Source organism: Eptesicus fuscus, chromosome 18 (assembly GCF_027574615.1).
Source record: "Eptesicus fuscus isolate TK198812 chromosome 18, DD_ASM_mEF_20220401, whole genome shotgun sequence".
Classification (NCBI taxonomy): domain Eukaryota; kingdom Metazoa; phylum Chordata; class Mammalia; order Chiroptera; family Vespertilionidae; genus Eptesicus; species Eptesicus fuscus.
In genome coordinates, this window is record NC_072490.1 from 33,630,300 (window position 1) to 33,657,693 (window position 27,394).

At 55.5% G+C, this 27,394-nt stretch overlaps 1 protein-coding gene across 4 annotated transcripts in view; it reads left to right on the top strand.

Moving 5' to 3' along the window:
• The window catches only part of SLC6A6 (solute carrier family 6 member 6), a 74,658-nt gene that overhangs the window by 40,842 nt on the left and 6,422 nt on the right, over positions 1-27,394 (top strand). For 3 of the 4 annotated variants that reach the window (XM_028127968.2, XM_008152429.3, XM_054729824.1), the window contains 7 exons: positions 1,347-1,481; positions 2,519-2,753; positions 11,431-11,563; positions 17,812-17,946; positions 19,270-19,373; positions 19,504-19,628; positions 23,235-23,347. In XM_028127968.2, the coding sequence (XP_027983769.1) occupies positions 1,347-1,481; positions 2,519-2,753; positions 11,431-11,563; positions 17,812-17,946; positions 19,270-19,373; positions 19,504-19,628; positions 23,235-23,347 (980 nt within the window). Of the gene's footprint in view, positions 1-1,346; positions 1,482-2,518; positions 2,758-11,430; positions 11,564-17,811; positions 17,947-19,269; positions 19,374-19,503; positions 19,629-23,234; positions 23,348-27,394 lie in introns of those variants that run through there. The other variant, XM_054729825.1, reaches the window with a different exon arrangement.

Genomic DNA, 27,394 nt, shown 5'->3' on the forward strand with positions numbered 1-27,394 from the left:
TTTTCTTGTCATGAGAACTTTGAAAATTCCTCTCTTAGCAACTTTCAAGTATAGCCCAGTATTATTAACTGTAGTCTCCCTGAACTTATTTATCTTATACTGGATACTTGTACCTTTTCACCACCTTTACTCATTGAAGGTATTTTTTAAATGTAAGGTCTCTGGTTGGTTCCAGTTTTTTGTTTTGGGGCTTTTTTGTTTGTTTTTTATAATCCTCACTTGAGGATATTTTTTCCATTGATTTTTAGAGAGAGTGGAAGGGAGGGGAAGAGACAGAGAGAGAAACATCGATGTGAGAGAGAGACATCAATTGGTTGCCTCTAGCACGTGCCCCGACCAGGGTCGGGGATCGAGCCTGCCATTGAGGTACGTGCCCTTGACCAGAAACGAACCCGTGACCTTTCAGTCTGTGGGCTGATGTTCTAACCACTGAGAAAAACTGGCTAGGGCTGGTTTGGGGGTTTTGTTTTTTTTAACCTGAAGGCTCTGAGCTGGAGTCCTCTCCTGTCGGAGGTGTCCAGGTCGGCAGCATGTGCTGACATACTGGGGACTTCCTTGCTGTGCAGTAAGAGGGGCCTGTTGAGAACTGGGTAGGGAGAACTGCCCGTGATTGAGGGCTTACCTGTCAGCAGAGATGGGCATGCTGCATACAGCCTGCGTTAGGAGAACTACCTTCTGGGAAATTCTGCCTTAGCGTCTGGTTTCTTAACCTTTTGTAGGTCTCAGGCGCCTTTGGGACTCTGATGAGTGTCCTAGACGCTCCCCAGAGCAAAGCGCATACACATAGACCCAAGTTGCCCACAGTTTCAAAGGGTTTATGGACCCGCTGAAGCCATTAGTGGACACCAGGTAGGAACCCTCGCCCCGACTCCTTGCCCCTCACTCCTGCCCTGGCTCCCACCCCAGCTGGAGGCACCCACCTCTTGCTTCTCATCACTGTACCCTTCTTAGCTAGTCTGTCTCAGCTTCCTGCCCTGGGCAGGCCTGGGAACAGGCAGGTGAAGGCTTCAACGAGGAGGTCCTATTTGAGATGGGTCCTCAGGGCTGAGCAGTGCTTATTCAGATGGATGATGTGGGGAAGGCAGGCGGCACAGCTTAACTGGAGGCCCAGAGGCCGAAAGCACCCGGTAGATTTGGAGAAGGTGAGAGGGCACACCGGAAAGGTGATGCCTGCTGGGCAGGATCTGCAGAATTTTCAACCACGCCCAAGAGTTTGGCCTGTACCCTCATGTCCCTCACCTGTTCTCTCCGGTTCCATTGGCTGGGAGGGCTTGGGAGCGAGCACCTGCAGCCTTGCCCCTGTGACAGCCCAGTCTGACCCTCACCCCACTCTGCTCTCTCCACAGGTGCATTTCTCATACCGTATTTTATTTTCCTGTTTGGGGGCGGCCTGCCTGTGTTTTTCCTGGAGGTAATCATAGGCCAGTACACCTCTGAAGGGGGCATCACCTGCTGGGAAAAGATCTGCCCCTTGTTCTCTGGTGAGTATGGGACAATGGTCACCCGGGGCCTGGTGTTCATCGGTTCAGCAAATTTATTATTGAGCACCTGCTGTTTGCCAGGTACATGGAAGCCTCATGCAAGTCACTTGGCACTGTGCCTAACACAGGGTAGCAGCCAGGACATGGGCGATGCTGCTCACAGTGACTGCTCAGTACGTGCTGGCTGTTCCCACCTCTCTGGGTGGTAGAAGGATAGAGAAGCTAGTAGCTGCTCAGCAGTATAGTGCAGAAGATAGGCACTCAGATTCAGCGGCCTTGCTGTCAGGGTTCGATTCCCTCTTCCTCTTGCTAACTCTTGTGGCTTTGGGAAAGTTAATTAATCTTTTTGTGTCTCAATTTCTTCATCTACAAAATGGAAACAGTATGCCTACTTCATAGGGTTACTACTACTAATAGTCACGTAAAAGTGCCTTGTCCACATAGTAAGCCCCAAATTAATGGTAGCTTAGTTATTATAACATTTAGTCCTTTGTCTAGTACCTAGTATGCATTCATAAGATAATACTGTTATGATTATAATTGGCAAGGATGGGAGGATGTATGTCAACTTAGTCAGCCATATAAATCTATCCATGTATTATCCATCAAACCTTTCTTCACTAAACTAGTCAATTTAGTTAGATTATCCGTCCACTTGTCTACCCATCACCTATCTACCCATCTACTCATTCGTCCATCTACTCATCCACCTAACCTTCCAGCCAGTCCCCAGCCATGCATCCATCCAACAAATCAAATTTCCATCCATCAATCCATCTACTCCCCATTCAGCTGTCGATCAGTCTACTTAACCATCCGTCTAACCGTTGACCCATCTAACCATCCATTCGTTGATCTGTCCACCCTGCATGCATTCTTCAGTGCGTCCAAGTATCCCATTTATCGAACCGTCCTACAGATATTTGCTGGTCACCGTTGAAGGTCCCCGGCGGGTGCCGAGGCCTTCCGTTTGGGTACGTGGACACGGTGGGTCTGGCCTTCCTCCTGATGCGTATCTGGCTTGTCCACACCCACAGGCATCGGCTACGCCTCCATCGTGATTGTGTCCCTCCTGAATGTATACTACATCGTCATCTTGGCCTGGGCCACATACTACCTGTTCCAGTCCTTCCAGTCGGAGCTGCCCTGGGCGCACTGCAACCACACCTGGAACACGCCCTACTGCATGGAGGACACGATGCGCAAGAACAAGAGCCTGTGGATCACTCTCAACACCAGCAACTTCACCTCCCCTGTCACCGAGTTCTGGGAGTAAGGCCAGCTTCACTAAGGGAGGGGGGGGGGGCTGGGAGGGGGCAGAGAGGACAGCCCTCGCCCTCATCTTCTCCCCAGCGATGTGGGAGTCAGTATCTTGGGATGGGATCGGGGAGAAGTTGGGTACAGGTTTGGAGACAAATCCATGCCTTTGGTCTCAGACAGGCCTGGAATCGAGTCCTGGTTCTGCCATTTTACTGGCTGTCTGACCTTCAGCAAGTCTCTGCCCCTTTCTGAGCCTCAGTTTCTTTAACTGTCAAATGAGGGGAATGAATCATTCCAACAACCATGGGATCGCTATGAGGATTTTTTTCCTCCAAAGGCAGGTATTTGTACTTACGTTGTGTGAAAATGGTACAGTTTTCCTAATGTATTTTAGAAGAAACATAGCTATCATATCAAAACTGTGATTGCACAGAGAAAAATTCATATATGAAGCTGAAGGAGTAGTTAGTCAAGTTCAAAGGTGATGTGCTTTGAATAGAAATTATGTGGTAGTTAGCTTTTGCTGTGTAACCATCATCCCCAGCGCAGTGGCTTTAAACCACAACCATTTATTTGGCTCAGGGTTGTGCTGATTAGCCGTTTGGGCTGAGCTTGGCTGGGAGGTTTTTCTGGTCTTTGCTGGGCTCCCTCATGGGTAGATCCGCATCAGGGTAGCTCTTCTGGGCGTTGGCTGCCAGGGTCCAAGTGGTCTCATCCCCCCGCAGGCTACTCTGAGCATATTCAGAGGCCGCTCTACATTCCAAAGCAGCCCACGGGAAAGTCGCAGCGCAGGAGCGCTCTTGAAGCCTCTGTATCACTTTTGTTAATGTCCCAAAGACAGCCACAGAGTCAAGCAAGAGGTGGAGAAATGGGTTCTGTCTCTTTCTGAGAGGAGTGGAGGATTATGGGCGCGTCTCCAGTTTACCACACTGTTGTCCATAAGAGCACACACGTAGGACAGGCATCAGAAAGGCAGACTGTGAAGGGGCTTGACGTTTGGGTACCTCTTAGCCGATATATCGGCAAGTTCTCCTAAGACATTCCTTGGAGGCCAATTAAAAATATATCCGTGCATCGCTCTCCTTGCTCTCCACAAGCAATTAAATGTGGGGCTCAGCACTTGGGTGCGGCCCCCCTCTATCTGGAAATAGCTGAGATAAGGCCTTGCAGGAAGCGTGAGAGCCAGGAGCAGGGAATGCTGTTAAGGAAGCAGGTGGGCCCTAATCCTCACGAGATGATACTCCCTCTCTTTTGTGTGCGGCTCCCCACCTCTTAGAACCTGGCCCAGGAACAGAGGAGGGAGTTGCCCGCTGGTTGGTCCCAGGCACACTCTGGGGCCGGGGCTGGGAAATAATAGGCAAGGCCAGGCAGTCCTTCCTCGGGTGGTGCACGTCCCTGTCATGACACGTGGGCCTTTCGGTCTATGCCCCGTCCCTGGGGCTCTTGGTGCGCACGTGTTTTCCACTTGCAGACAAAGAGGGCATTACAGGCACATTCATCACCCCCTCGGCTCCCACCCCCGGGAGAGCTGAGTTTACAAAGAAACGCCGCACTTCATTCTTCTCACTTGAATGGGGCCCGAGACCACAGCCCTGTCCGCTCTCTGCAGTTCCTGGCATAGCCGATCACCCGGGGCCTGCCCCACCCAGGACGTGGCACTCAACCCGCCACTCGGGCGCCTGCTGGGACCTCACTGCCTCAGGCACGGGATTGGCTGCCTGGGCTCCAACCCCGGCTCTGCCGCTTCTGGCCTGGCCCGCACCTTCGCCTCTCTGGACCTTCACGTTCTCACCTGGACCTGGGGAGATTATAGCACTGCCCTCCTAGGGATGGCGGGTCGCCCTAACTTGAGACCATGACAACATGCGTGATACATGTGGGCCATGTTATTTATTTAGGGTCCTCATAGGGGATAGAACTGCTCCTTGGGGGCATTTGGAACTCTAAGTGAGACAGCCTTCAGGAGGACTAAGAATGGCCCCTCTCAGATGCCCATATTGTCCCCCATATTGCAAAGGGGTTCCTCTTTGCTCACCCCCCTGCCGCTTTAAGCCTGAGGGTTCTTGCGAAGATGCTCAGGTGGGCGATGAGGTCCTCAGGGTTTCCAGTCCTCACCCAGGCCTTCTCCCCTGCCTGCCCCGCGTGACCACGCTCTCCGACCCTAGCACTGGCCTCTCACTGCGGACCCTGCCTTGCCCTTGCATCTCTGCAATCAATTGTGAACCTAGACATGTCATTTCCCAGCTCGGAGTCCTCTCGTGGCCTTTCCCACACTGTGCTCTCCCCCTGCCAGAGCGGGTTTTAAATGTTTCTACACAGCAAGTGCTCACTGACTGTGGAACCTTCTTATTCATTGCACATCTGCATCCGCTTGATGGTAGCCTGGAGCAGCACGGCACTACCCGTCTCCGGCCTCATTCCCCATCTGCCAGTGGCCATCCGAGCTGGGCTTTGAGGGATGAGTAGAAGCTCACTAGGCTGAAGAGGAGAAAAGACATTTGGGCAGAAGGAAAGCACATGACTGTTTTGGGGACCGCAAGTCATTGTTTGGGCCAGAGCATAGGACACATGGAGCCAGGGAGAAGGATTGAAGCCTTGAATGTTAGACTAAGTTTGAATCTGTGTTTTCCAGACATTGCTTAAGCAACACTCTGGGGAGAAAAGCTGAGACATGTATTAAGCACCGACTGTATACAGGGTCTCAGTGGGCTTAGCCATTAGTGGGTCTGGATTCCTTTGGGGTGAAATTTAGCATATGTGATTTCCCCTGAAAATAGCCACCAGCTCCGTAGTGACTGGCCTCGGGGTTTTCGTTGAGAAAGGCCTGCTGGGTTTTATCGAGGTGTCACTGGCTGGTATCGCTGTTGGTCTGCAGAGCAGTGAGGCTCTCTCAGAGGCCGGAGTCCATAGCCCTTGAGGTGAAGCCCAACCCCAGCCATTGTTTCCCTTCACTTCTCTGACCGGCCCCAGCTGCGTGCGTCCCTGAGCTGTCTCTTTCTTGGGCAGACGATTCCTGCCGGGTGCTCAGGAGCTCCCTGGGAATCCAGATAACAAGGCACGTGGGACCTGATACTTCCTCCGGGCCCTGGACAGAGGGACCTTGTTGATCATCCCTGCCCCCTTCGGTGTTACAAGAGGAGAGAGTAGAGAGCAGTGGGGAGACGGGCTGTGACTCCCACATGTCCCAGCTGCATGTCCTCGGGGCAGTCACCTGTCCAAACCTCAGAGTTAGCGTGGTCCCAAGACCTCACAGCAGGACTGGAGTGTTAAAGAAGCTACGACAGGGCCTCTGGGCATGGTTTACCAGATAGGACCCTGAGGACTGGGGAGCGACTGGCCAAAGGCTACTCTGCAGCCTGAGTTCCCAGCTCTGACCTCAGACGCTGGATGTCACCTCCAGTGTCTGTGCGTCCATGAGCTGTAAGCCCACAGTCACAGGTAGCACTGAGCCGGGTGTGTGTGTGTCCCCACTCTGAGGCTATGCATGGGGTCTTCTCTTGGCCGGGATCCCCCATGCCCACCCCATCTGCAATGCTACAGTGCCATGCCCAGCAGGAGCCAGTGGGATGCCCTTTGCCAGGTCCCTGTGCAAGCCACCTGGGCTCCCGAGACAGTCATTACCCCTGGCTTTGTCATGGAACTCCGAGTCACTGTGTGCTGGGGAAGCAGAGCTTCTCCCCCGCAGTCAGCTTCGTCCTGCTCATCCCTGCTCTGGGCTCACCTCTGACCTCAGGGTCCTGCTTCCCCCAGCCCTGGAAGACAGGCGGGGCCAGGTCTGGCCAAATGCCCTTCATCAGGCTGGAGCCATGTCTTCCTCCCCGGCTCCTTCAGAGCCCTCTGGGAGCTCAGCACGTATCATTAGACTGTATTAGAATCAAAGAAATGAGTCATATTTGCAAACAAGCCCTGCTCAGCCAATCTTCCCCTGCAGCTGTGAGGAGGGGGAGGCGGGGGAGAAAGCCTTGTGTGGCCCCATGCTCAGGGCGGACGGGCTCTTTTATAATTGTTGCTTCCATCAGTCTCCAGGGAAGAGCCATCGCCAATAAATGGCTGGCCGGCAGTCAAAAGGAAACGATTTGGCCCACTCGGAGGACGTATTTACATCTCTGAGTGCCGGCTGGACGGCAGCAGGCTGGCCGACTCAAAACAGACGTCCAGGCAATTCTTTTTTGGATCCCACCCTGGAATGAATCATTACTATTCTTGGACAAGAATGCAGCTCACCTCTGTATCTCCTCCCTTTGTATGAGAGATGCAGGGAGGTTTGGGGTGCTGGGGACCCTCGTGAAGGGCAGTGTAGGACCCAGCACACCGGTGGCTGGTCCCCAGGGTGGCATCAGGAAAAAGAAAAAAGAAAAAAAAAGGCCCAGGATTGATTCTTATCTGGGTAATTTCAGGTGAATTCCTGGATCTCCCAGAGCCTCAGTTTCTGCATCAATCAAATGGGAATAATTAATTTACTCAGCTAATGTCTTGAGCACCTACTATGTGCCAGGCACTATTCTGGATCCAGCAGTGATCAAGACAGACAGAAGCAGGCCCTGCCTCCGTGGAGATGTCATTTTAGTAGGACAGACAGACATTAAACAGATACCACAAATCAAATTACAATAGAAAAGCGATGATAAATGATGGGAAATAGAGCCAGGGCAGGGGAAGGAGAGTGGCCAGGAAAGACTGCCCTGGCATTTAAACAGAGGCCTGAAGGGGGGTGGGGCGAGGGAACAGCCGGTTCAAAGACCCTGAGACGAGAGCATGCTCCACCTATCCTGGGACCATTCCAGAGGCCAGTGTGGCTAAAGGAGGACGTGAAGGGGCCCTATGGGGATGAGGTTCCGATGGGACCACCCACAGCTTGTCCTGGATGTGTCCCCTTTACACCTGTGGTCCCGGTATCATCCATAGTCACCACCCTCCTTTTTTAAGGTGTCTGGGTCTAGATGCTAGGGTATTTGGTCACATTCAGGGAGGCAAACGGGACTAGGGCAGGTTGGGAGGGTGTCATTGGCCAGGTGGGTAGGAGCCCTGGGAGGATGGAGAGCAGGGGAGGCGTCGCCTGACTCGGGTATTGTCAGATGGATGAGAACAAACTGGGGACTGAGAGTGGAGGCAGAAAGACTGCCTGGGTAGCAGTGGGGGGAGTGGCAGTGTTGGGGAGATGTGGCAAGATTTGGGGTAACCTGTACAGTCTGGCGTGGTCAGGGGGCACCTGTGAGGGGCAGTGCACCATGGCAGTCCCTCGGGGGCGTGGCACCGCCCCGCAGCACGGGGAAGGCCCAGCAGATCCTGGTCCGCTTTGTGGCTGAGGTCATGGGGTCTGACAGGGACGGGACTTGTGGAGGGTCCTTTAAACTGGGGTTCTCTCACAAAGGGATTCGGATAGACCCACTCACGTCCCGGCCTCCACGGCTACCCTTGAGCTATCCTTGGACAGGATGTCAGCCACTTTGGCCCGAGCCCATGTCGGGCTCTGTTATGACAGCCTCTGATTGATGAGACATACTTATTCCATTCCTAGAATGTCTGCACAGCCCATTACAAACATTTTCTAGAATTTAGTAACTTGTAGAAAGGTGAAACGTGCACATTAAAAACATCCCGACAATGAAAAAACATATCTGACGCCACGTGAGTCCTCTTCCCCTGCGTTCCCACCACCGGGATCCCTCCCCACCGGCAGCGACACCACCAGGGCCTTGTATGTCCTGGCACAAGTGCGTGTTCAGGCACAATGCACATTCATCGCTTTGGACACAATGGGGAGCAGGCCATACGCGGTTCCTCACCTGGCTTTGTTCCCTATTTATCTCAGGAGGGAGCTCCTTATCAGGGCCCAGGGGCTTCCCGCTGTCCCCTGGGATGCTCAGCATTCCAGGGTCTTTGTGCCTGCTCTGGCCCTATTGTGGCCATTTGGGTGGTTTCCAATTTTTTTATCTTAATAGACGGTGCTGCGGGGTGGACCTGCCTTTGGACACACATGCGCGTGAAACGAGAGAGAGACTCTGGGAATGGGATGGCTGGGTCTGAGAAAACGTGCCTTACGGTGTCACGGGAGGCACTGAGATCCTCCAAGGAGATGGCCACCAGGAAGGGTAAAAGCACGTTGTGATGACTCAGTCTCGTGGTTGTGGTCTGCCTAGCTGGTCATTGCCCAGCGCAAGCCGATGTGGCAGCCTCTCAGTCGGGGTGGGCACCCCTGGTTTTCCCAGGCGGTGGTGGGAGAAGGCAGGAAGGTGTCCATGAACTGGCTGTGGGCTTGGTCGGAATCCCGGCTCCCAGGTGTCAAGCTCCTTGGCCACCTTGCCCTTAAGAAGAGAAGAAAAAGCCGTCGTATGACTGGGCACCTCCTCAGCATTAGCTGAGCACCGACTGTGTGCCTGTCTGTGAGGTTCTTGTCTTAGGGACGTCTACAACCTGATAGTCAAGCCAGACTTGTCACCCAGAGTGACATCCAGTGTGAGAGGACAGCCAGGGACCCTGGTTAGTCCTCTGTGGAGCAAAGGGAAGGCTTCTCTGGAAACAGACGGGTGGTGTGCTTGGCATTGGGGAGGGAGCAACGGTGTGGAGATGGAAAGTGCTCTCCCCGACGCTGCCCATTCACAAGGAAGCCTTGGGCCACTGCCCAGCATGCCCTGGGCCTTCATTGAAGGACCGAGCTCTGGAGGCTGCTCGGGGAATGGCTTTTTGTTCTAAAGCTGCTGCAGCCGCCAGATCCACGTGCTTGGCAGGGCCCCAGCTGGGATGCAGTTGGCCGCCAGCCCTGCCTTATGGAGATGTCCATGTTCCAGGTGACCCCGGCCAGTAGCAGGGACTGGAGAGGTTCTTTTGAAAGTTTAGGCTCTATTTTCTCTGTGAATCAGAGGGACCGTTAGGTGGAGTCCAGAGAACACTGGCTTTTGGAGTCAGACGAGCCTGGATATGGGGTGGCAGCTCTGCCCGCTGTTGTCTGTGTGTCTGTGGGCAGTGGGGTCCTCCAAGCCTTGTTTTCCCATCTGCAAAAGGGGGCCAATGACCTCCAGGCCTTGGGTCAGATGAGATAAATAGGAAAGGCCTTGTTGGCATTACCACTGGGAGGTCCACCGATGTCCAGGGGACCAGCAAGGAAAACACAGAGGAACGCTGCCCCTTCCTAAGACTTGTTCGTGGAAATACTCCGTGGATTAGTCCAGAGTGACACGCAAACTTCCCATTCACCGCAGTTAAGTCCTTTCATTCACTCCACACGTGTTTATTGAGGCCCTAGTATGTGCCACGTGCTGGCCTAGGTGCTGGGGGCACGGCAGAGAAAGGTCTGGCTTGGATGTCAGTTGAGCGGGAATTTTGGATTTATCCAAGGTCCTCACGTTGGAGCTTCTGTGGGGACATAAAAGGAGCAATGAAACCGTCCCAGAGCCACGGCCATGGGGACATCCCACTACTGGCTGAGGCCGGGGTGGTCTGGAAGGCTTTCCCAGCGGCTTCCGGGGCAGGTGCCATTCATGTTTTACAAACGAGGAAACGGAGGCACGAAGTCACACTCCTCTCTTTGCCTCTCCTGCTCAAGAGTGGCCTTCAGGTAGGGAGCTGACTTTGGTTAGAAGGAACCCAGCAGCTCCCAGGGGGAAGTGAGGGCTCTGTCTCCCAGGCTCCGTGGCCTGGAGATCTGGTGGGCAGGTGACTCCAGTGGGCTGGTGGGCAGGGCCCATGTCCCTTTGCTCAGTGTGGCTGCCCTTGGTCAGTACTGCAGCAGTCAGAGCTCTGGGACAATGGGGGCGTCTCTGGGCATTAAGTTGCATGGTCTTCTCAGCCATCAGCACCCTGTGCTGCCCTGCCCTGGCTTCACATGGCATCTGCCCCGTAGGAGTGTGTCTGTGAGTAGTTGCTTGTGTGCGTCAGAGCGAGGTTCTTGGATTGCAAAGATCCAGGCTGTGCTGTGTGATGCTGGGCAGGGTTGGTGGCTGCCCCGTGCTGATTGGCCAAATGGTCTGCCTGCCTCCTTTCGAGACCATCGCCCCCCTGGAAAGGAAGGGGGACCTGCTTAGGTGCCAGGAGCTGCTCCGGGCCTCTCAGCATCACAACAGCGACAACTACAGGTTTCTCGAGGGCTGGCTGCAGCCCCTGGCCCTGTCGTTAGTACTTGGTGTGGGTTTCTCCAGACAACAATCCATGCAAGGAGGTGGGTAGGTGTTCTACAGCCACAGGTGGAATCCTCTGTCCTCCTGAGGCTTACATTTTAGTGAGAGATCCACATAAGAAACGGGCGAATAAAATAAAAGAGGCATGGGGCAGCTGCTGGGGGATGGTAGCTGCTCCCATTTTATAGATGCGACTGAGGTCTGGGAGGTTGGATAATTAGTCCAACGTCAGTGATTATACGGTGGAGCTGGGGGTTTTGATCCCAGTGCAGAAGGGTCTGCTGAGAACCAATCACATAGGACTCAGTACCCATTTTACAGATGAGGAAACTGAGGCTTAGGGGTTTGCTTAACTTGCCTGAGGTCAGGCTGGGTTGAACCCAGGGTAACCTGACTTAGGGGTCTGAATTCATCTCCTGGTTGACTTCCCCACAGCCCTGTGACAAGGGTGTTAACTATTTCCCCGGGCATCCCAGGGCCTGGAGAGGACTTGTGACCTGTGCAGATCAGCACATGATCTAGGATTTGAACCCCAGACCTTGGCCCGACTGACTTGCGGTTCTGTTTGCCTCAAGGCGCAACGTGCTGAGCTTGTCTTCTGGAATCAACAGCCCCGGCTCACTGAAGTGGGACCTTGCTCTCTGCCTTCTTTTCGTGTGGTTGGTCTGTTTCTTCTGCATCTGGAAAGGCGTCAAGTCCACGGGGAAAGTGAGTTGTGCTTCCGTCCCTCCTCCTCTCCCTCCCCTGCCTCCTGGAGAGTGGCCCTCGCCAGGGAGCACCTCCTGCCCCACAGTCCTCCCTGCCCGAGACTGCCCCTGACCTGGGAGGGGGTGCGGGCTGATAAACCAAGTCCTCGAAAAACAGGCAAAGCCCTGGTTTGTAGCATTCCCTCATTTGACGGTATAAAGACTGCCACCACGTCTGCGTTCAAGTTATTGATGGATTAACATCCAGCTCGTGAAATTCCTGCACATTGAACCGTCAGCGCTCTCCGGAGCCTGCACAAGCTCCCTCACACTGCTGGTTCCCATCAAGGTGCTGGCCGTGGAGCAGATGTTAGCAGATAACTGATGTTGAGGTTGTAACTGACAAGTTAGCTGGTAATGAGGTTCTCTGCAGCTCTGTTGTTAATAACCAGTTCTCAATGGACCCTTGCTTTGCAAAGTTCCCTGACCAGCACATCAGCACCCCCCCCCCCCCGGGCGCTCATTAGACATGCAGACCCTGTGGGCCTGCCCTGGGCCTACAAACTCAGAACCTGCCTTGGAGCAGTAGCCGACGTAACCCAAATGCACACTGAGGCTCGAGAAGCACTGCTTTTAGTTGCTTAGTCAAATTAACTGAATTCCCTTGCCAAGAACATTTCAGCTGGTAACGTAAGATGTTCCTTAAGGAACGCTTTCACTGATGATTAAGATAGTAGTTGTTTATCAGAACATTAGCCGTAACTGAGCTGCTGATTGATATGTTACATGATGACTAGGATGTTAGCTGTTAACAAAGGCGAGGGTGGATAATTAAAACGGCAGCCTATAATTAAGATTTTAGGTATACACAGATATCTATTGGCAATACTGAACACGTTAGCCTATAACTAAAATGTTCTGTGTTAACAGAGCTGAGCAATCACCTGCTATCAGCCTGGTGTCATGGCCACTCTAATGGCAACAGCAGTGCAGAGGGTCTATTGTGGTCAGAGGTGTGAACCTGAACTCCAGGCACGAAGCCTCGCGAAGGTGTTGACTTGATCTGCCTTTACATGTCCATCTACCATTGCCCCCCGCCCCCCATCGTTTGCATCTTGACAGGGAGAACATCTCTGAGATCAACAGCCCCTACAAGTCAAAAGCGTGTGTCCGAGTGGCATTTGAGGTACAGCGGTGGGCAGTGGTAAAGTCGTTCAGAGAGGGGCTTGGCTGCACCAGAATTTGGAATTACACAGCTGAAGAGCCCCTTAGGCTAAATCGTGGATCTGCAGATTCCAGCAGGGCAAGACCTGGGGCCCCATGGCTGCAGAGGAGTGCTCTCTGCCTGTTTCTCAGGGCAGAGCCATCCTGTGATCCTAAAACCCAATGTGGAAAGGACCTGGCCAAGCTTCAGAAATCTCTCCCCCAGCACACCCCCAGCTAGCAGTACCCTCCAGAATGGGCAGGAAGAGTCAGCGTGAGTTATTCCCACAGCGCCCTGGAGCTCACCCCCCTGTGTTAGCCCATTTCGTCACCTCCTCTTCTTAAACGGTGAGGGAACTGAGCTGGGGAGGTGAAGGGACTTGTCCAAGGTCGCTCCCTCACCTCTGCACCTCAGTTTCCTCATCTAGAAAAGGGGTGGTAGAGAGGGTTAAAGTGAGGTGTGTTCAGCACCCAGCACAATGCTTAGCATAGACCACAGTAAGCGCCAATCCCTTCCTCACCCTGCCTCCATTTCCCCACATTGAGGTCAGTCTTTCAGGAAGTTTCTATGGAGCGCTGGCCCCGAGCAGTGCTGGAGACATACATGATCATAGGCTTTGAGCCTCTATATCTGCCAGGGACTGTTGTAGGAATGGGCCCTAGGGATACGCAGGGGCCCACAAAACAGACAAAAATCCCTGTGGTCCAAGAGCTGACAGATGCATTGATTGTAACGAGGGGAATGTGTAAAATACAGGGCAGGGCAAAAGTAGGTATACAGTTGTAAGTATGAGAGTTTATTCTTGTATTATTACTCACTGTATTATTTCCTGCATGAACAACTGCAATCCTACCTTGGTCCCACCCTGTATACAGGAGTAAGAGGGTGACAAGACCTATGAGGAAGAATAATGCGGGAAAGGAGAACAGGGAGTGTTGGGTGCAATGTTAAGCGGGGTGGCCAGGCCAGGCTCACTGAGAAGGGGACTTCGGGCAAAGATCTGAGGGAAGTGAGGGGGTGAGCCATGTGTCTATCTGGGGGAGAAAAAGTTCCAGGGAGAGAGAACAGCTAGTGCAAAGGTCCTGAGGGGTGTCTGACTCAGACCCTTGAGGAGCCCCCAGTCTGATGGAGGAGGCCAGTGTCTATCTAGAACTGTGGGCAATGTTAGGGATATAATGGGGTGGAGGGGGAGGCAGGAGAATAGGATCAAAGCAAAAACTAGTTCCAGGCTGCATCTGCGGCCAGTTGAAGACGTGACTTGCCAAAGGTCCCCATAGCCTGCCCCTAGAGACAACCTCCTCCTTAGCAGCCCTACGCCCCTGAGGGGCAGGCGTGGCTCCCAGAACAATAGCAGGGCCTGGGCGAGCCCGAAGGAGCCAAGACAAAGCACAGTGAGGCTCACGCTCCACTGCCGGCCTCGTCCACCACCGGCCTGGCCCCAGCCCCGGCCCCAGACCAGGTTCACAGCCACCTGGTCCAGGAAGGTGCCGGGCGCCCAGACCCTCCCACAGGAAGTGCAGTCCTGTGGGCCCAAAGGAGGGACGGCGCACGTGCCTGAGGCTGTGCCTCTCCATCGCTACCTCCAGGGCAGCTCTTCCCTCCAGAGCTTAGGAATAAAGCAGGGTGCCAGTCAGAGCCAGGCCCGGTTTTGGGTCTCAGCTCTGCCCCCGACGAGCTGCATGACTGGGCAAATCCGTTTCCCCCCTCTGAACTTCATTTTCCCCTTGTGTGAAATGAGTTAGCAATGCCGTTCTCCCCCTGCCCGCAACACACAGGGTGCCGTGAGGACCCTCAGGCCTGCTGCGGCCCTGGGCACTGGCCCGTGGCCCCACCTGCCCACGCCTTCACCCCCAAGGAAGCTCAGGGCAGCAGGAGACTCGCCCATCTCGCTCCTGCCTCGAAGGCCACCCTCTCCCAACTGTCACTGGAGAAGGAGGAAGAGCTATCCTTGCAAGTTTCCAGGGCAGTTGGGCCACAGGGCATTTGGGTCGAGGGCTCAGAGGAGCCGCCGAGGTTTGCCAGCAAGAGTGGAAAACTACCACGTCCCGTGGCAAGGCCTGCTGGGCCGTCGCCAGAGGGCCACTGGCGGCGGTTGGCACCAGCCTCTCCCACAAGGATCCCGGGGGAGTCACGGAAAAGTTGAGAGAAGGGCTCTCCGGGGCTTGTCCTCAGAGTGGCAAAGTCTGCAAAACAAGGGTGGCTGTGAAGAGGCAGCTGGGGGGCGGCTGGGAGCAGGGGAGGCTGTCCCGTTCTATTTGGGGGAAAACGCTAACAAACACAAGGCACAGGCCCTGCCTCTGCCACCCACCAGCTCTGCCGCCCCGGGCAGCCAGTGTCACCTCTCTGAGCCCCAGTTTCCTCACCTACCTTTTCAGGTTGGGAGGACTGCACGCGCTAACACGCACCAAGCTCTCAGCACAGTGCCTGGCACACAGTAAGCGCCACCTAAGTGCTTGTTAAACAAACGAAATACAGGGAAACAAGGGAAGCCACCCCATCCCCCCGTGGTGTCCCGTGTCCCTGACACAAAGCCCGCTGGCCGCGCCTGGACGCCCAGCCCAGTGGAGCGCAGCTGGCTTTGAAGTGGCCGCCCTCTGGGGAGGGCCTGCTGTCAGCAGCTATTGTTCACGGGGTGTGGCCCCCGCGGCCCAGAGGTGGGAGCTGGTCAGGGGCCTGTCCTCAGGAAGGGAGGGGCCCCGCACTGGTTTTCTTCTCTCACCCCCTCTGGGGTTTCCTGCCGGGCTCCCACCCTCCACGTCCGCCTTCTCGTCCTTGGGACATAGGGCTCTCTGCCTCGGGAGAAGCAGAATGGGTGGCTGGGGAAACTGAGGCAGGAGTGTGCCCACCCGCCCTCTGGGATCATCAGGAGAGTACTCCCAGGTCAGGTTTCCTGAGGGCTGACTGCATGCCAAGCGTTAGGCACCGTAAGCACGCTCGTCTCCCTCTACACACACGGGAGGTAAGGCCCAGCGGCCCAGCTGGCACGAGGGGGTACCAACCCCACAGCCCCAGTCTGGGTGATCCCAAGCTGACACTCTCGGCCACTCCCCCGCCTCCCCCAGGAGGGAACCTCGGAGCTCACCTGGTCTGAGAGCGCCCCACTTCACAGGTGGGGCAGTGAAGCCAGGGAGGGGCAGTAACTTGTCCCGCAGTGAGCCAGCCCCAAGCCCTCGGGGGGGCTCCAGCCTCCCCCCCGGCCTTTGGGAGGGTGGACTGAACTGCCAGGCGTGGGGGCTTTTCACTGCTCTGCGTTGTCACCCAGAGGCAGGCTCTGGGGCGCGTCCCGCTCTGCCACTTAAGTGCTGCGTGCCAAGCGATGGACTCTCTCTGGGCCTCGGTTTCCTCGCCTCCAGCGTGGGGCTAGTAATAAAACCTACCTCGAAGGGTTCGTGCAGGACCAACCGCATAAAGGAGTTGCCACACTCGGAATAGTGCCAGGCATAGCGTAGGCACTGCTTAAATGTTGGCTGGTGGCCCTGACCAGACAGCGGAGTCAGACAGCCCTGAGCTTCCTTTCTGCCCGTTTCCAAAGCCCCTTTCTGGTTGTTTTCACACCAAAGGATGGTGGCTGCCCGAGAATTCGGCTTCATCGGGGGTTCCTGGGCCAGCCGGGCGAGGCCGGGGGCTCTGTCACTCTCTGTCAGTGTCTGTTACCTTCCTGGACCCCGGCACTGCCTCTTGCCCCCAACAGCAGGGCACATTTGTCCTGTCCTCAGTCTTAGTTTCCTCACCTGTAAAACGGGTGCATTGGCTGTGGGGGGTTCCTCCCTCGTCTCTTGGCCCCCAAGGCCCTCGGAGGGCGCGGGGGGGGGGGGCTCCGTGACCCAATCGTCGGGCTCTGAGTGCAGATCCTGAGCTCTGCAGATGACCTGCGTGAGTCTCTGAGCCCTGCTGAGCCTCAGTTCCCCTCTGTCAACAGGTAGCCAGTGTATCCATTTGGGGGGCATGGTGAGCATGCTGTGGGCTTGTGCTTGGGGCGTCCTAGCTCAGCCGGTGCCCTGCTGGAAGTGCCAGGCTTTCCCTGTCCATGCAGCCACACACCTTGAGCTCCTTCCAGGCATAGACGCTGCCGGGCGTCTCCTCATGGTGAGAGAAAAGACAGGGAAATCCACTAGACCGAGGCCACAGGATGTTTGGGGACCAGTGCTCTCAGGACGGGAGAAGGAGAGAAAGTAGGGCAGGCCCTTGGGGATGGGAAGGCCCAGCCTGGGTCCTCTCTGGTGCACACCTGGCATGGACTGGGCCTGTCTGGGGTGTGCAATGTGACTCAAAGACTGTGGGCCTCCCGTCTCTCCAAGGAAGTGGAGGGCCCTCCCCATCCTCGCTGAGGGGCCTTGGAGGCCTCGTTTCCTTCCCAGGGGTTCCCTTGTGCTTCCTGCAAAATCACAACGTTAATAACAGGCCCCATTTCTTGAGGACCCACGTGCCAGGCACTCTTGGTTATGCCAGAAGCGTCATCCTATCGAATCCTCGCCTCCCCTCCCGATGACGACCTTCTGTGTCTCTTATCGCCATTTGACACATGAGGTAACAGGCCCAGAGAGGTTAAGCGTGATGCCCAAGGTCACATTGCAAGTGAGGGGAGAGAGCTGGATTGGAACCCGCACTTCTCTGATTCTTAACCATGAGTCATACTAATAGTTGTGTTAGCTAATATGAACTAATTGCCATGTGCCAACCACTGGGCTAAGCCTTTTTCATACACACTTGATCGTTTACTCTTATTTTGCATTTTTAAAATCTCTATCCACTTAGAATGCGAGGGCAGGGATTTGTTCTCTGTCTTGTCCACCACTGTATTTCCAAATATAATGATTTAGTAAATATTTACAGGATTTTTTTTTTTTCATAGACTCTCAGTAAATCTATGAGGTAAGTCCTTAATGCTCAGGTTACAGGTGAGGCATCTGTGGCCCAGAGAGGTTAAGCAATATGCCCCAGGTCACACAGCAAATGAAATGACAAGCGTGGCCACAGAATCCCTGCCTTAGAAAAGATGCTCTAATTTAACAGCAGCAGGAGGTGCCCCAGGCCCCCCACCCCTGAATCCCTCCTTTTCCCTGCAGGTTGTCTATTTCACGGCCACTTTCCCGTTTGCTATGCTGCTGGTGCTGCTGGTTCGTGGACTGACGCTGCCTGGGGCGGGCGCAGGCATCAAGTTCTACCTGTACCCTGACATCAGTCGCCTCAAGGACCCACAGGTACTGCAGGGCAGCCCGTCCTCCCTCCTTCCCGGGCCGTGGTGCGCGGGTGCACAAATCTAGCCAAACCATCACCCCCTAGTACTTTTCCACTGGGCGGGGGCAGGTGGTTCACAGCGCCCGTGGGCTTTCCCAGCTGTGTGTGTATCTTTGTCGAGGACTCCTGAGGCAGGCCAATTATAGAGTCTTCTTCAGGCACTGCGCCAGGGAGGAGAGAGAAGTCTTTCTGAGCTAGTCTCTCCTTGGACCTGGCCTCTGCCTGCACCAGCCAAGAGGGCTGCATCGTGGGGGTGGGAGAGCTGCTGGCTTCCTTGGCCAAGGACGGAATTCAGAGGCGGTGACCTCTGAGAAACTTGAGGGGTCAGTACTGAATGTTCACCTCTTGGCACTCAGCCACGTGACCACAGGGCGTTGGAGAAAACCCTGGGAGATTTTATGGGCCTGTTGAAGGACCTTTTTGTCCCCAGGATCCTCAGCCTTCGGGTTGCTGCTTTGGGTCTCTTTCCCACTCACTCTCTTCTCGCCCTGGGCCAGAGGTAGATGGGAGGGAGGTGGACAGCATCAGAGGACTGCGTGGAAGGCAGCTTTGAGGCCATAAGGAAAACTGCCTAATGAGGGTTCTGGAGAGCACTGCATTAACCATTAGCCCAGTGGTTGGCAAACTCATCAGTCAACAGAGCCAAATATCAACAGTACAACGATTGAAATTTCTTTTGAGAGCCAAATTTTTTAAACTTAAACTTCTTCTAATGCCACTTCTTCAAAATAGACTCGCCCAGGCCGTGGTATTTTGTGGAAGAGCCACACTCGAGGGGCCAAAGAGCCGCATGTGGCTTGCGAGCCACAGTTTGCCGACCACGGCATTAGGGGATTCTTCTCCATTCCAACTGGGGGGCCCCAGGCAATAACAATTACAGTAATGACAACAGCCTTGACTTACCAGATGCCACTGGTACCGGACTATTCTTTGAACCTGCAAAATAGCTCTGTGGGGAGGGCCATGGAACCCATTTTACAGATGTGCAAACTGAGGCTTCGGGAGTCATATTAACTTGCCCACAATGATTCCACGGTTGGAATCCAGATCCATCTGTTTTACGAGCCCAGTTTCTTCAACTTCTGGGGTTCCTTGCAGCTCAGTGTTGTCTTGAAAGGCACCTTGGATTTCAGCACAGAGACTCCAGTTGCAGTTGAGAATCTGCACATTTCCAGGCGCAGTCCTCGGTGACCAGGTGGCCAGGGACCTGCACTGCCTCCTCCAGGGGGCCAGGCCTAATGGCTCTTTCTCTCTCTCCTTGCCACCCACCTCCTCAACCCCCATAGGTGTGGATTGATGCCGGGACCCAGATATTCTTCTCCTATGCCATCTGCCTGGGAGCCATGACCTCACTGGGGAGCTACAACAAGTACAAGTACAACTCGTACAGGCAAGTGTTGTGCCAGCGGGCCTGGTGGACCTTAGAAATGATGATGATGTTTAAAGAAAAAAAGAGAAGTAGGGAGCGTGGCTTCCTTGTGTTGTGAATTAACTTGCTCCCTGACATATGTGTAACTTAGGGACTGTATGCTGCTGGGATGCCTGAACAGTGGTACCAGTTTTGTGTCTGGCTTCGCAATTTTTTCCATCCTGGGCTTCATGGCACAAGAGCAAGGGGTGGACATTGCTGATGTGGCTGAGTCAGGTATGGTGGTATCGGTGGCAGTGGTGGTGGGCACTGCCACCTAGTGTGTAAGCGGAGTACTGCAGGCATGAAGCCAGACCCCAGGGGCTTTGGAGGGGGGGGACGAGCCTGGTTTCCAAAACGGACCCCCCCCCCCCACCAAGATGTCCCCCAAGTACCAAAGAGTACAGAAGCTAAATTTTAAACACTTCCGTTGCGATTTGGCCCAAGGGGTGGTAGAAACACGGGTTTGGTTACGTCGGGGAATATTTAGCTACTTTTCCGTGTGCTCTTCCCCCCCCTCCCCTTCCCTCCCCAGCAGACTCCTGGTTTCCGAGACAGAAACCACTTTCCTACCTCAGGCCCAAGTCAGCCACCAATCGGCATTCCATCACCACCTTCTCAGCTTTGGTTTCTGTATTTTGCACTTTGCTCCCAGCGCGCTCCCTCTAAGCAAACCCATTCATTCGTTCCACTGATGTTTATTGATTTATTGAGTCTCTACTCTGTGTCCGGCACCACCGTAGGCTTGGGGTGGGGAGGGACACCGGGCGTGGCAGGCCGCCCTCTGGGACAGGACAGACCTGATTGGGGTGTGTTGTGGGGACACTGTCACCCCCAGGACAGTCCCCTAGAAACACAGACTTCACAGCCTGGGATCTTAAGCTGGGATCCTGGGGCTCCAGCAGGGCAGTTTGGGAATCTGAGAATCCTGAGGTCTTCAGTTGCTAGAATCCTAGAGTCTCAGAACCGCAGTATCTCAGGTGCCTAAATTCTAGGCCTGGCCATGATGCACTAAGTCCTGGACCTGCCGCTTTAAAACTGCAGTGGCTTAGGCTCCCAGGATCCTCAAGTCCACCTCTCTGGCTTCTCTGCCCTTGCCCAGTCCTGCCCAATTCACTGGAAAGGTGGCCATCCGTGGCCTGCAAGGTTTTGTTATTTTACATACCTCCCTCTGCTCCGCTCGACCTCCTAATTTCTCGTGACCTCTGTGGGGCCTCTTGGAGGCTGGCGGGGGCCCTGGGCTGAGGCGCCTCAAGCCCTGAGGAGAATGTAAGGTTCTGACACCAGGGACCACCACAGACCAGGGGCAGGCACAGCTGGAGTCCCTGCCAAGGTGTCATCCTTGCCTGTAGGACTAGAGTTGCGGGGGGGTCAAGGGTACCTCAGCGTTGTGCATTCAGATGTCTGCTGCATAGATGAGAGCAACAGCTGAGAACCTTGGGTCTGTCAGGGTTAGAGCTGGGGGCTCCAGGACAGGGCCCCTCCAATATGAGAGTGTCCTCCCTTCTGCACCGCCCCCCCCCCCCGGCCCCCGCCGGCACATGTGACAACCTCTGGCCCTTCCTGTATAAGAATATCTCTGGGCTCCTCTGACCTCTCTGAGCCCCTGGGCCCTGCTTTCCTCCTCACTTGCAAAGATGCTGCCATGCCCCATCCTCACACCCACACCCACACGTGCAGGCCAACGTGGCAGGTCCACGCTTCGGGCCGATGCATTTCTCCACTGACCCCAGTTCCAAATCAGACCTTCAGCCATCATTTCCCCGCCCTGAGAAGCCCCCAAAGGCAGGCCTGAGACAATCCAGAAATATCCACACCACCTGTGAGCTGACAGAGTGGTGAAGGGAGGTATTTACCTCCTTCGCAGATGGCTTGCAAACTGATTCCGATGGATTGGGAATGGCCAGGAGCGCGGAGTGAACTTGGTGGTGGGAGAGATGTATCGATAGCTCTCTGCGGACAACTAGGCACGTTCATGTGTGTGCAGACGCTGCCGACCTAAGTTGTTTCTTCCTCCCGTCCACTTCCAAGGCGTTGCGCGTATTCCCCACGGTGATGTCTGAACAGCCGACACCTCAAGGGCGATTATTTCTCTAACAAGCTTTCAACAAGCACCCTGTTGAGCCAAGTACATTTGAACGAGACCATTATTTAGCTGAACGGAGCGCAGATGAAATGCAGAGCGGCGCGTTCTCCGCTCACCGGGGCATGCAGAGCGCTCGGGGCCGCGGTCTCTCACAGGGACGTCTCTCGCTAGAGTTCACCGTGCGCTTTAGACAGGCGCCCGGACCCGCTCCCAGAGGCTGGCTTGAGAAAGGCAAAACTGAAATACAGAAACGAGTGCGTTGAGAACCTTCACAGACCCCGGGGGGCGGGGGGGGGGGGGACGAGGGGTGGGGGGGGGTCCCATTTTACATCTGTCTCAAAGTGGGCTGGACTGGACTCCTCACGCAGAGCTGACGTGTTGGGGGGCCCGGGGCCCCAGCCTAGGTGGGAGTGTGGTTTCCGGGTCCAACTTGGGCTTTGGGGTTAGTACAGCGCCCTGTCCACCATTTCTTAGGTGCTAGTTTTCTAGCCGCCTGAGGACGCTCGGTCAGGGCTGGGTTTTCCTCAAGTTGGGTGGACTCTGGATTGTAAAAGGGCTCGCCCTTGACCGCCAATTTGTGTTTAATGCTGTGGGCTGTGGTTTCTGGCTCCAAGTTATTTCAAAGTTTTTTTTTCCCCCCCATTCTTAAACCATTCCTTTGGTTCTGGTATCTGCTTAAATATCCCTCCTCTTTGTTGTTTCACGTCTCTTTTCTTGACTTTTTTTTTTTTTTTTTTTTAGTTGTGGATTTTACTTTTTCTCCCGTCTCCTGGACCCACAGGTCTCAGTGACAACCCATTTCCTCCCCATGCATCTTCTCTCAGGCCGGCTGGAGACGGGAGACCTTTCTCATGCCTCCAGAATGTGTCCAGGCATAAAGGCACCCCCTGAGCTGATGGGGCTCCTGTCCCCGGCCCTGCCACCAGATTCCGTTGCAGTCCCCTCTTTAGAAACCGGAAGCCCTTTGTTAGGGGAACAGTGTCAGCATCTGGGAGTCTGAACCCGGGAAGGCTCCTTGGGAGCCGTTGATGGCAGCCTGCCCTCACTGCTCAGGCAGGGAAGCTGAGGCCCTGAGAGGCATGTGGTGATGTAAAGAGCAGATGGAGGAGCAGGTGGGATGAGGACTTGAAGAGAGGCCGGGGCTCTCCCAGGCCTAGTGGCCTGCCCCCCGCACTCCTGCCTTCAGCGTGGGGCCTTGGCTCTGACGTTGCTCAGGTGGGTGCACAGAGGCACCCCTGGAGAGACCCTCGCCCTGCTGGGCATGGTTCTCTGTTCTTTTTTCTTTCCACTCATGCAGTGTTTTAGTGGAAACCTTTTCTTTGCAAACGGGGAGTTAGCAGTCAGGTAACCAGGACTTCTCCCCTTGCTTCCTTCCAGCACATGTTGGCATGGTTGCTCTGGTTGGGGGAGGGGCGATCCTTTTCCAAGCGGGCAGGGTGCGTCCAGGCTCAGTCCCGTTCCCCACCCAAATAACCAGTGTCCGTCCGTCCGGATCCTGGTGTGTGAGGAGGCCACTGGTGCTGCTGCTTAGGAGACAGATGCTAAAACGGGGCCCTGCCTGTGCGCCCGTGCGTCCCACCCAAAGCGAGACGGGCCCGGTCTCTTTCCCAGGCAGGAGCTCAGGCCCGGCTCCTCCCTGCCTTTGGGTTTGGGAGACCCGCCTTAGACCAACGTGTCTTTGTGTGCGCTCTGGTGCCCCGGGTCTCGGTGCTGATGTGTCTCCCCCTCTGCCCCTCCCCGTCTTCTCTTCCCTCTAGGTCCCGGCCTGGCCTTCATTGCCTACCCGAAAGCTGTGACTATGATGCCGCTGCCCACTTTTTGGTCCATTCTCTTTTTTATTATGCTTCTCTTGCTTGGACTGGATAGCCAGGTATGTGCAGGTGGAGGGGCTGGCCCAGGGGGGGGGGGGCGCGGTGGGGGAGACTGGTTCTGGATAAGCCTCCTTGGCCACGTGTGAGGCGGTTCCACCCGCTCCACCCTCACATCAGACCCGCCACCGCTGCGGCCAGCAAGGGTTCCTCAGGGCGGCAGAAGCAGGACGTCTGCCCCAAAGCTCAGGGTTTTGACCTCAGCAAGGGGAAATGGACAACCAAGGGTGTGGTTAAACAGCCATAGGTGGGAACTGAAGGGCAAGGCCGGCACCGAAATGCTGCGCTCCCGTGGAGTGGCTGGGCGGGGCCCAGGATAGGCAAGGCACAAGGGCAATGGAGGGAAGGGACAAAGGCCTCTGCTTAAAGCACAAGGGGGTCCCTGCCCGGCCAGCATGGCGGGTCCTGAGTGGGGCCGGGGAGGCCTACACACACCCTTCTCCCTTCTGTGCTCCCTAGAGCACAGGAGTCGGGGAGCTTGTCCCCCCAGTGAGACCCTGGTCCTCCAGTGCTTCCCAAACAGCCAAGCTCGGAGCCCCCCTCAGACCCACCCTGTCCTCTGTGGGTTCTGGCTCCTGCCCTCCGGAGGCAGGACTCCACCGAGACTGCTCCTGCGCTTCCTAACCCCCACGGCCCGTCCCCTCAGGGCTCAGGCCTCCACCTGGTGGCAGTGAGCACCAACCGGGCTGCGTCTGCCTTGGGAGTCACCCAGTTCTAAGCCCCCCAAGCTGCTGTGTGATGTTGGGCACATTTCCTCCCCCTCGGAGCCTCACGTTCCTCCTCTGGCAAATAGGCGTGATTGAATCTCCACTGCCTGGTCTGAAGCACCAGGGACAATGCCTCGTACAGAGCCTCAGGGGTGCTGGGAGGATGAATAACATGAGCTCTCGGTCACCTGTCCCTGGAGATCCGTGTGTCTTCACCGGGGTCTTCTCAGGAGTACAGGCGTGACTCCGGGAGTGGGAAGCTGTGTGCAGGGCAGGCTGGCCCTGTGCCCAGGCGAGCTAGAATCTTGCATGTGGTGTCCGCCACCCAGGGGCCAGCACCTGAGGGCAGTCACTGATGGCAGGCCTTTTGCAGCCTCCTGTGTGGCCTCGGGGGTCTGGCTGCCTCATGAAGGCTGTGGGTCATCCGAGACCCAGTGAGAGGCGGGGCGTGGCCAGTTCAGGAGAGGGCATTGCCGCCCACCCGGAGGGCAGCAGCCACAAAGCCAGTGCCCAGGGCGGGTCCCCGGAAACTCAGAGGAAAGTCTTAGAAGGTCAGGCAGAGCAGAGGAGGCGGTCCACCAGCAAGGTCAAGAACAGAGCCAAGGATTTGGCAGAAAAGGGAGCAGGATTAGCAGAAAAGACAGAATGAAAGCATTTGGGGGATTGAAAACAAAATGCTCCCACAGTTGTTGATGGGCTTGAGCTGTGTAAACAGCAGGAGGGCTCCATTAATCATTCCTAGTTAATGAGTTTGGCCTTCGGAGGCCCCAAGCAAATGGCTTTTATAACTTTTTCCAGACCTCTGAGTGAAAGCAAAAAAACAAAAATAGAGAGAGGTTAATAAATGATGAAGCCTGACATCGCCATGGGCCCAAAATAGGCCTCTCGGGCTACGGAAACTGCTTCCTGAGCAAGCGGAGGTGGTTTTATTCCTCAGATTTTCTCCGGGGAGGCAGGTGGGGCACCTCTGAGCCCCACCGTGGCCGCAGCACTAAGGGAACCTCAGTGAGCGCTCGAAGCCAGCCTCGGAGGGAATGGTTCTCTTCCCACTTCACAGCGTGGAGCTCTGCTCAGAGCCCTTACCTGACCCGCCTGCTGTACCAGCAAGGGCCGTGGCGGGCTTGGGCCCGGGGAGCTGGGTGAGGCCTGGTGTCTCCCGTCCGGTGGCTTAGGTTGGCATCCCTCCTTTCCCCTATGCACGCTGTGAACCTGGGGACGTGGGAAGGTTTTGCCAGTGCCGCTGACCACCTCACACACCACCAGCACTGACAGGGTCAGAGCCCTGCCCTGTGAGGTGCTCACACGGCCCAGGCTCCATGCCAGGCTTTCTGTGTGCCTGTGTGTGTGGTAACATACACAGGACATAACATTGCTCATCTTCACCATGTTGAAGTGTGCAGTTCAGTGGCGTTCGGTCCATTCACATGGTTGTGCAACCCTCACCGTTATCCATCTCCAGAATTTCCTGTCTCCCCGACTGAACCTCTGTTTCCATTAACCACTCACTTCCCAGTCCCACTCTCCCCAGTCTGGCTTTTTGTTCCTGTGTTAGCTCCTTAATTTGCACAATGTCCGAATCCAGGAGAACTGAGGCATGGAGAGATGAGGGGCCCCCCCGCCCCCCCGCCTGAAGCCACACTCAGCTGGCTAATGGGTGGAGCCATGACTTGACCCTGGGCTGCCTGTTCCCAGACCTGCTAGTTTGTCCCTCTTGCCTTCCCTTTGAGGTCTCCCCAGGTAGCTGCCACCTCTGGGAGCGCAGAGACCACAGGCCCCCATAGGGAGGCCTCTCGCTGATGGAGGAGCGTGACGCTGGCTCACTCCAGGACACGCTCTCTAGCGTTTGGGGGCCACTCTCCGGCTTAGGAGCCATCTTACCGCTGAGCGGTCTTGGTGAGAGGGAGTAGGTCCATCGCCCACGTGGAGGCAGGAGCCTGTGGGTGCCTGGCCTGCCCGAGGGGACACAGTATGTGAACAAACATCACAAGACGAGGGCCGGAGCCCCTGTCCCAGGAGTCCCCCCTCTCAGCCCCTGATAAGTGTTAAAACCAGTGAATCACCCCATTGTCAGTTCACGCTCATGAGTTCACATCTGCCTCAGCAGCCCTGCTGAGCAGGCAAGGCCCTCCCATTTGACAGAGGGAGAAACTGAGGCTTGGAGAAGCCAGGGTCACGTAGCGATTAAGTGAGGCAGGTCTGAAGGGGCTGGTGGGGAGGGAGTGAGGGGACGGTGTTCTCCGGCAACGCAGGCCACCTGGAAAAGAGGGGCTTGTGCAAGTCGTGGCCCCGGCTCACATGATCTCCCCGTCTGTAATTTCCCATCTCAAGAAAAGAACGAACCTTTGTTCTTAAACTCCTGCGGAGGCTAACCTTGGAGCTGCAGGTTTGCTGTTATTCAGTAGTAATTTGGGTTCAAAACGCCTTCAGCGGGCACATCAATGAGAGGTCGAACCATCAGCGCCTTGTATTTGGGCTCCTTTCAAGAGCCTCTTGGTCCTCTTTTCCCTGAGTCCCTGGCAACAAAGAGTCACTTATTTCTCCTGCCCCTTCAGCACAGGAAAGGGACCTGTTCCTCGTTGGTATTCCCTGCTCCTCCTGCCGTGCGTCCCAGGGGAGTACGTGGTTGGAGCCGGCTCGTAGGAATGCTGAGGGAACATGCCTTCCCAGCAGCCTCTCCCAGAGAAGGAACAGACCTTAAAGGACTCAGAGGATGTGTCAGTGGGCAGGGCAGTTTGTCTATGGCCATCCAATGTAAAATGAGGCCAGGGGCCCTTTAATCCTGAAGTGGTACTTGTGCACACGAGCCTCAAGAGAGATGGAGGGAAGAGTCCTTGCCCAGGTCAGTAGCTGCAGAGGCTGGCAGCCACCTGTTGGCACTGGTTAGGTCTCTGACGGCACGTGTCCACAGGATGGAGTTTTAAGCTGCCGTTTAAAAAACGAGGCGGCTCTCCATGGAATGCTATGGGTCTCCAAGGTAAATGATTAGGTGCAGAGATGGGAAGCTTTAGAAAGGTTGAGACTCCGTCTAGAACATTACCGCACGTTTGGGATCCCAGGGATGGGGTCCCAGAGTCCATTAGCCCTGGAGTCGTGGCTGCATTGAGCTCACACACGTGGGCACACACACGTGCAAAATTCTCTTGTGGGCTTACGTTCCCCAGAGAGTTAAAAGCCACCACGTGAATCTGATGGGGAAACTGAGGCCCAGACTCGCCCCGCGTTACCCACCCGTTTGAGCAGTCCCAGGTGCCTGGCCCAGCTGGGCACTCGAGGCCTGGAAATGAGGGGGCACTACCCCTGGCTTCAGAGAGGACCAAGACCGAAGTGTGAGGAGGTCGTCTT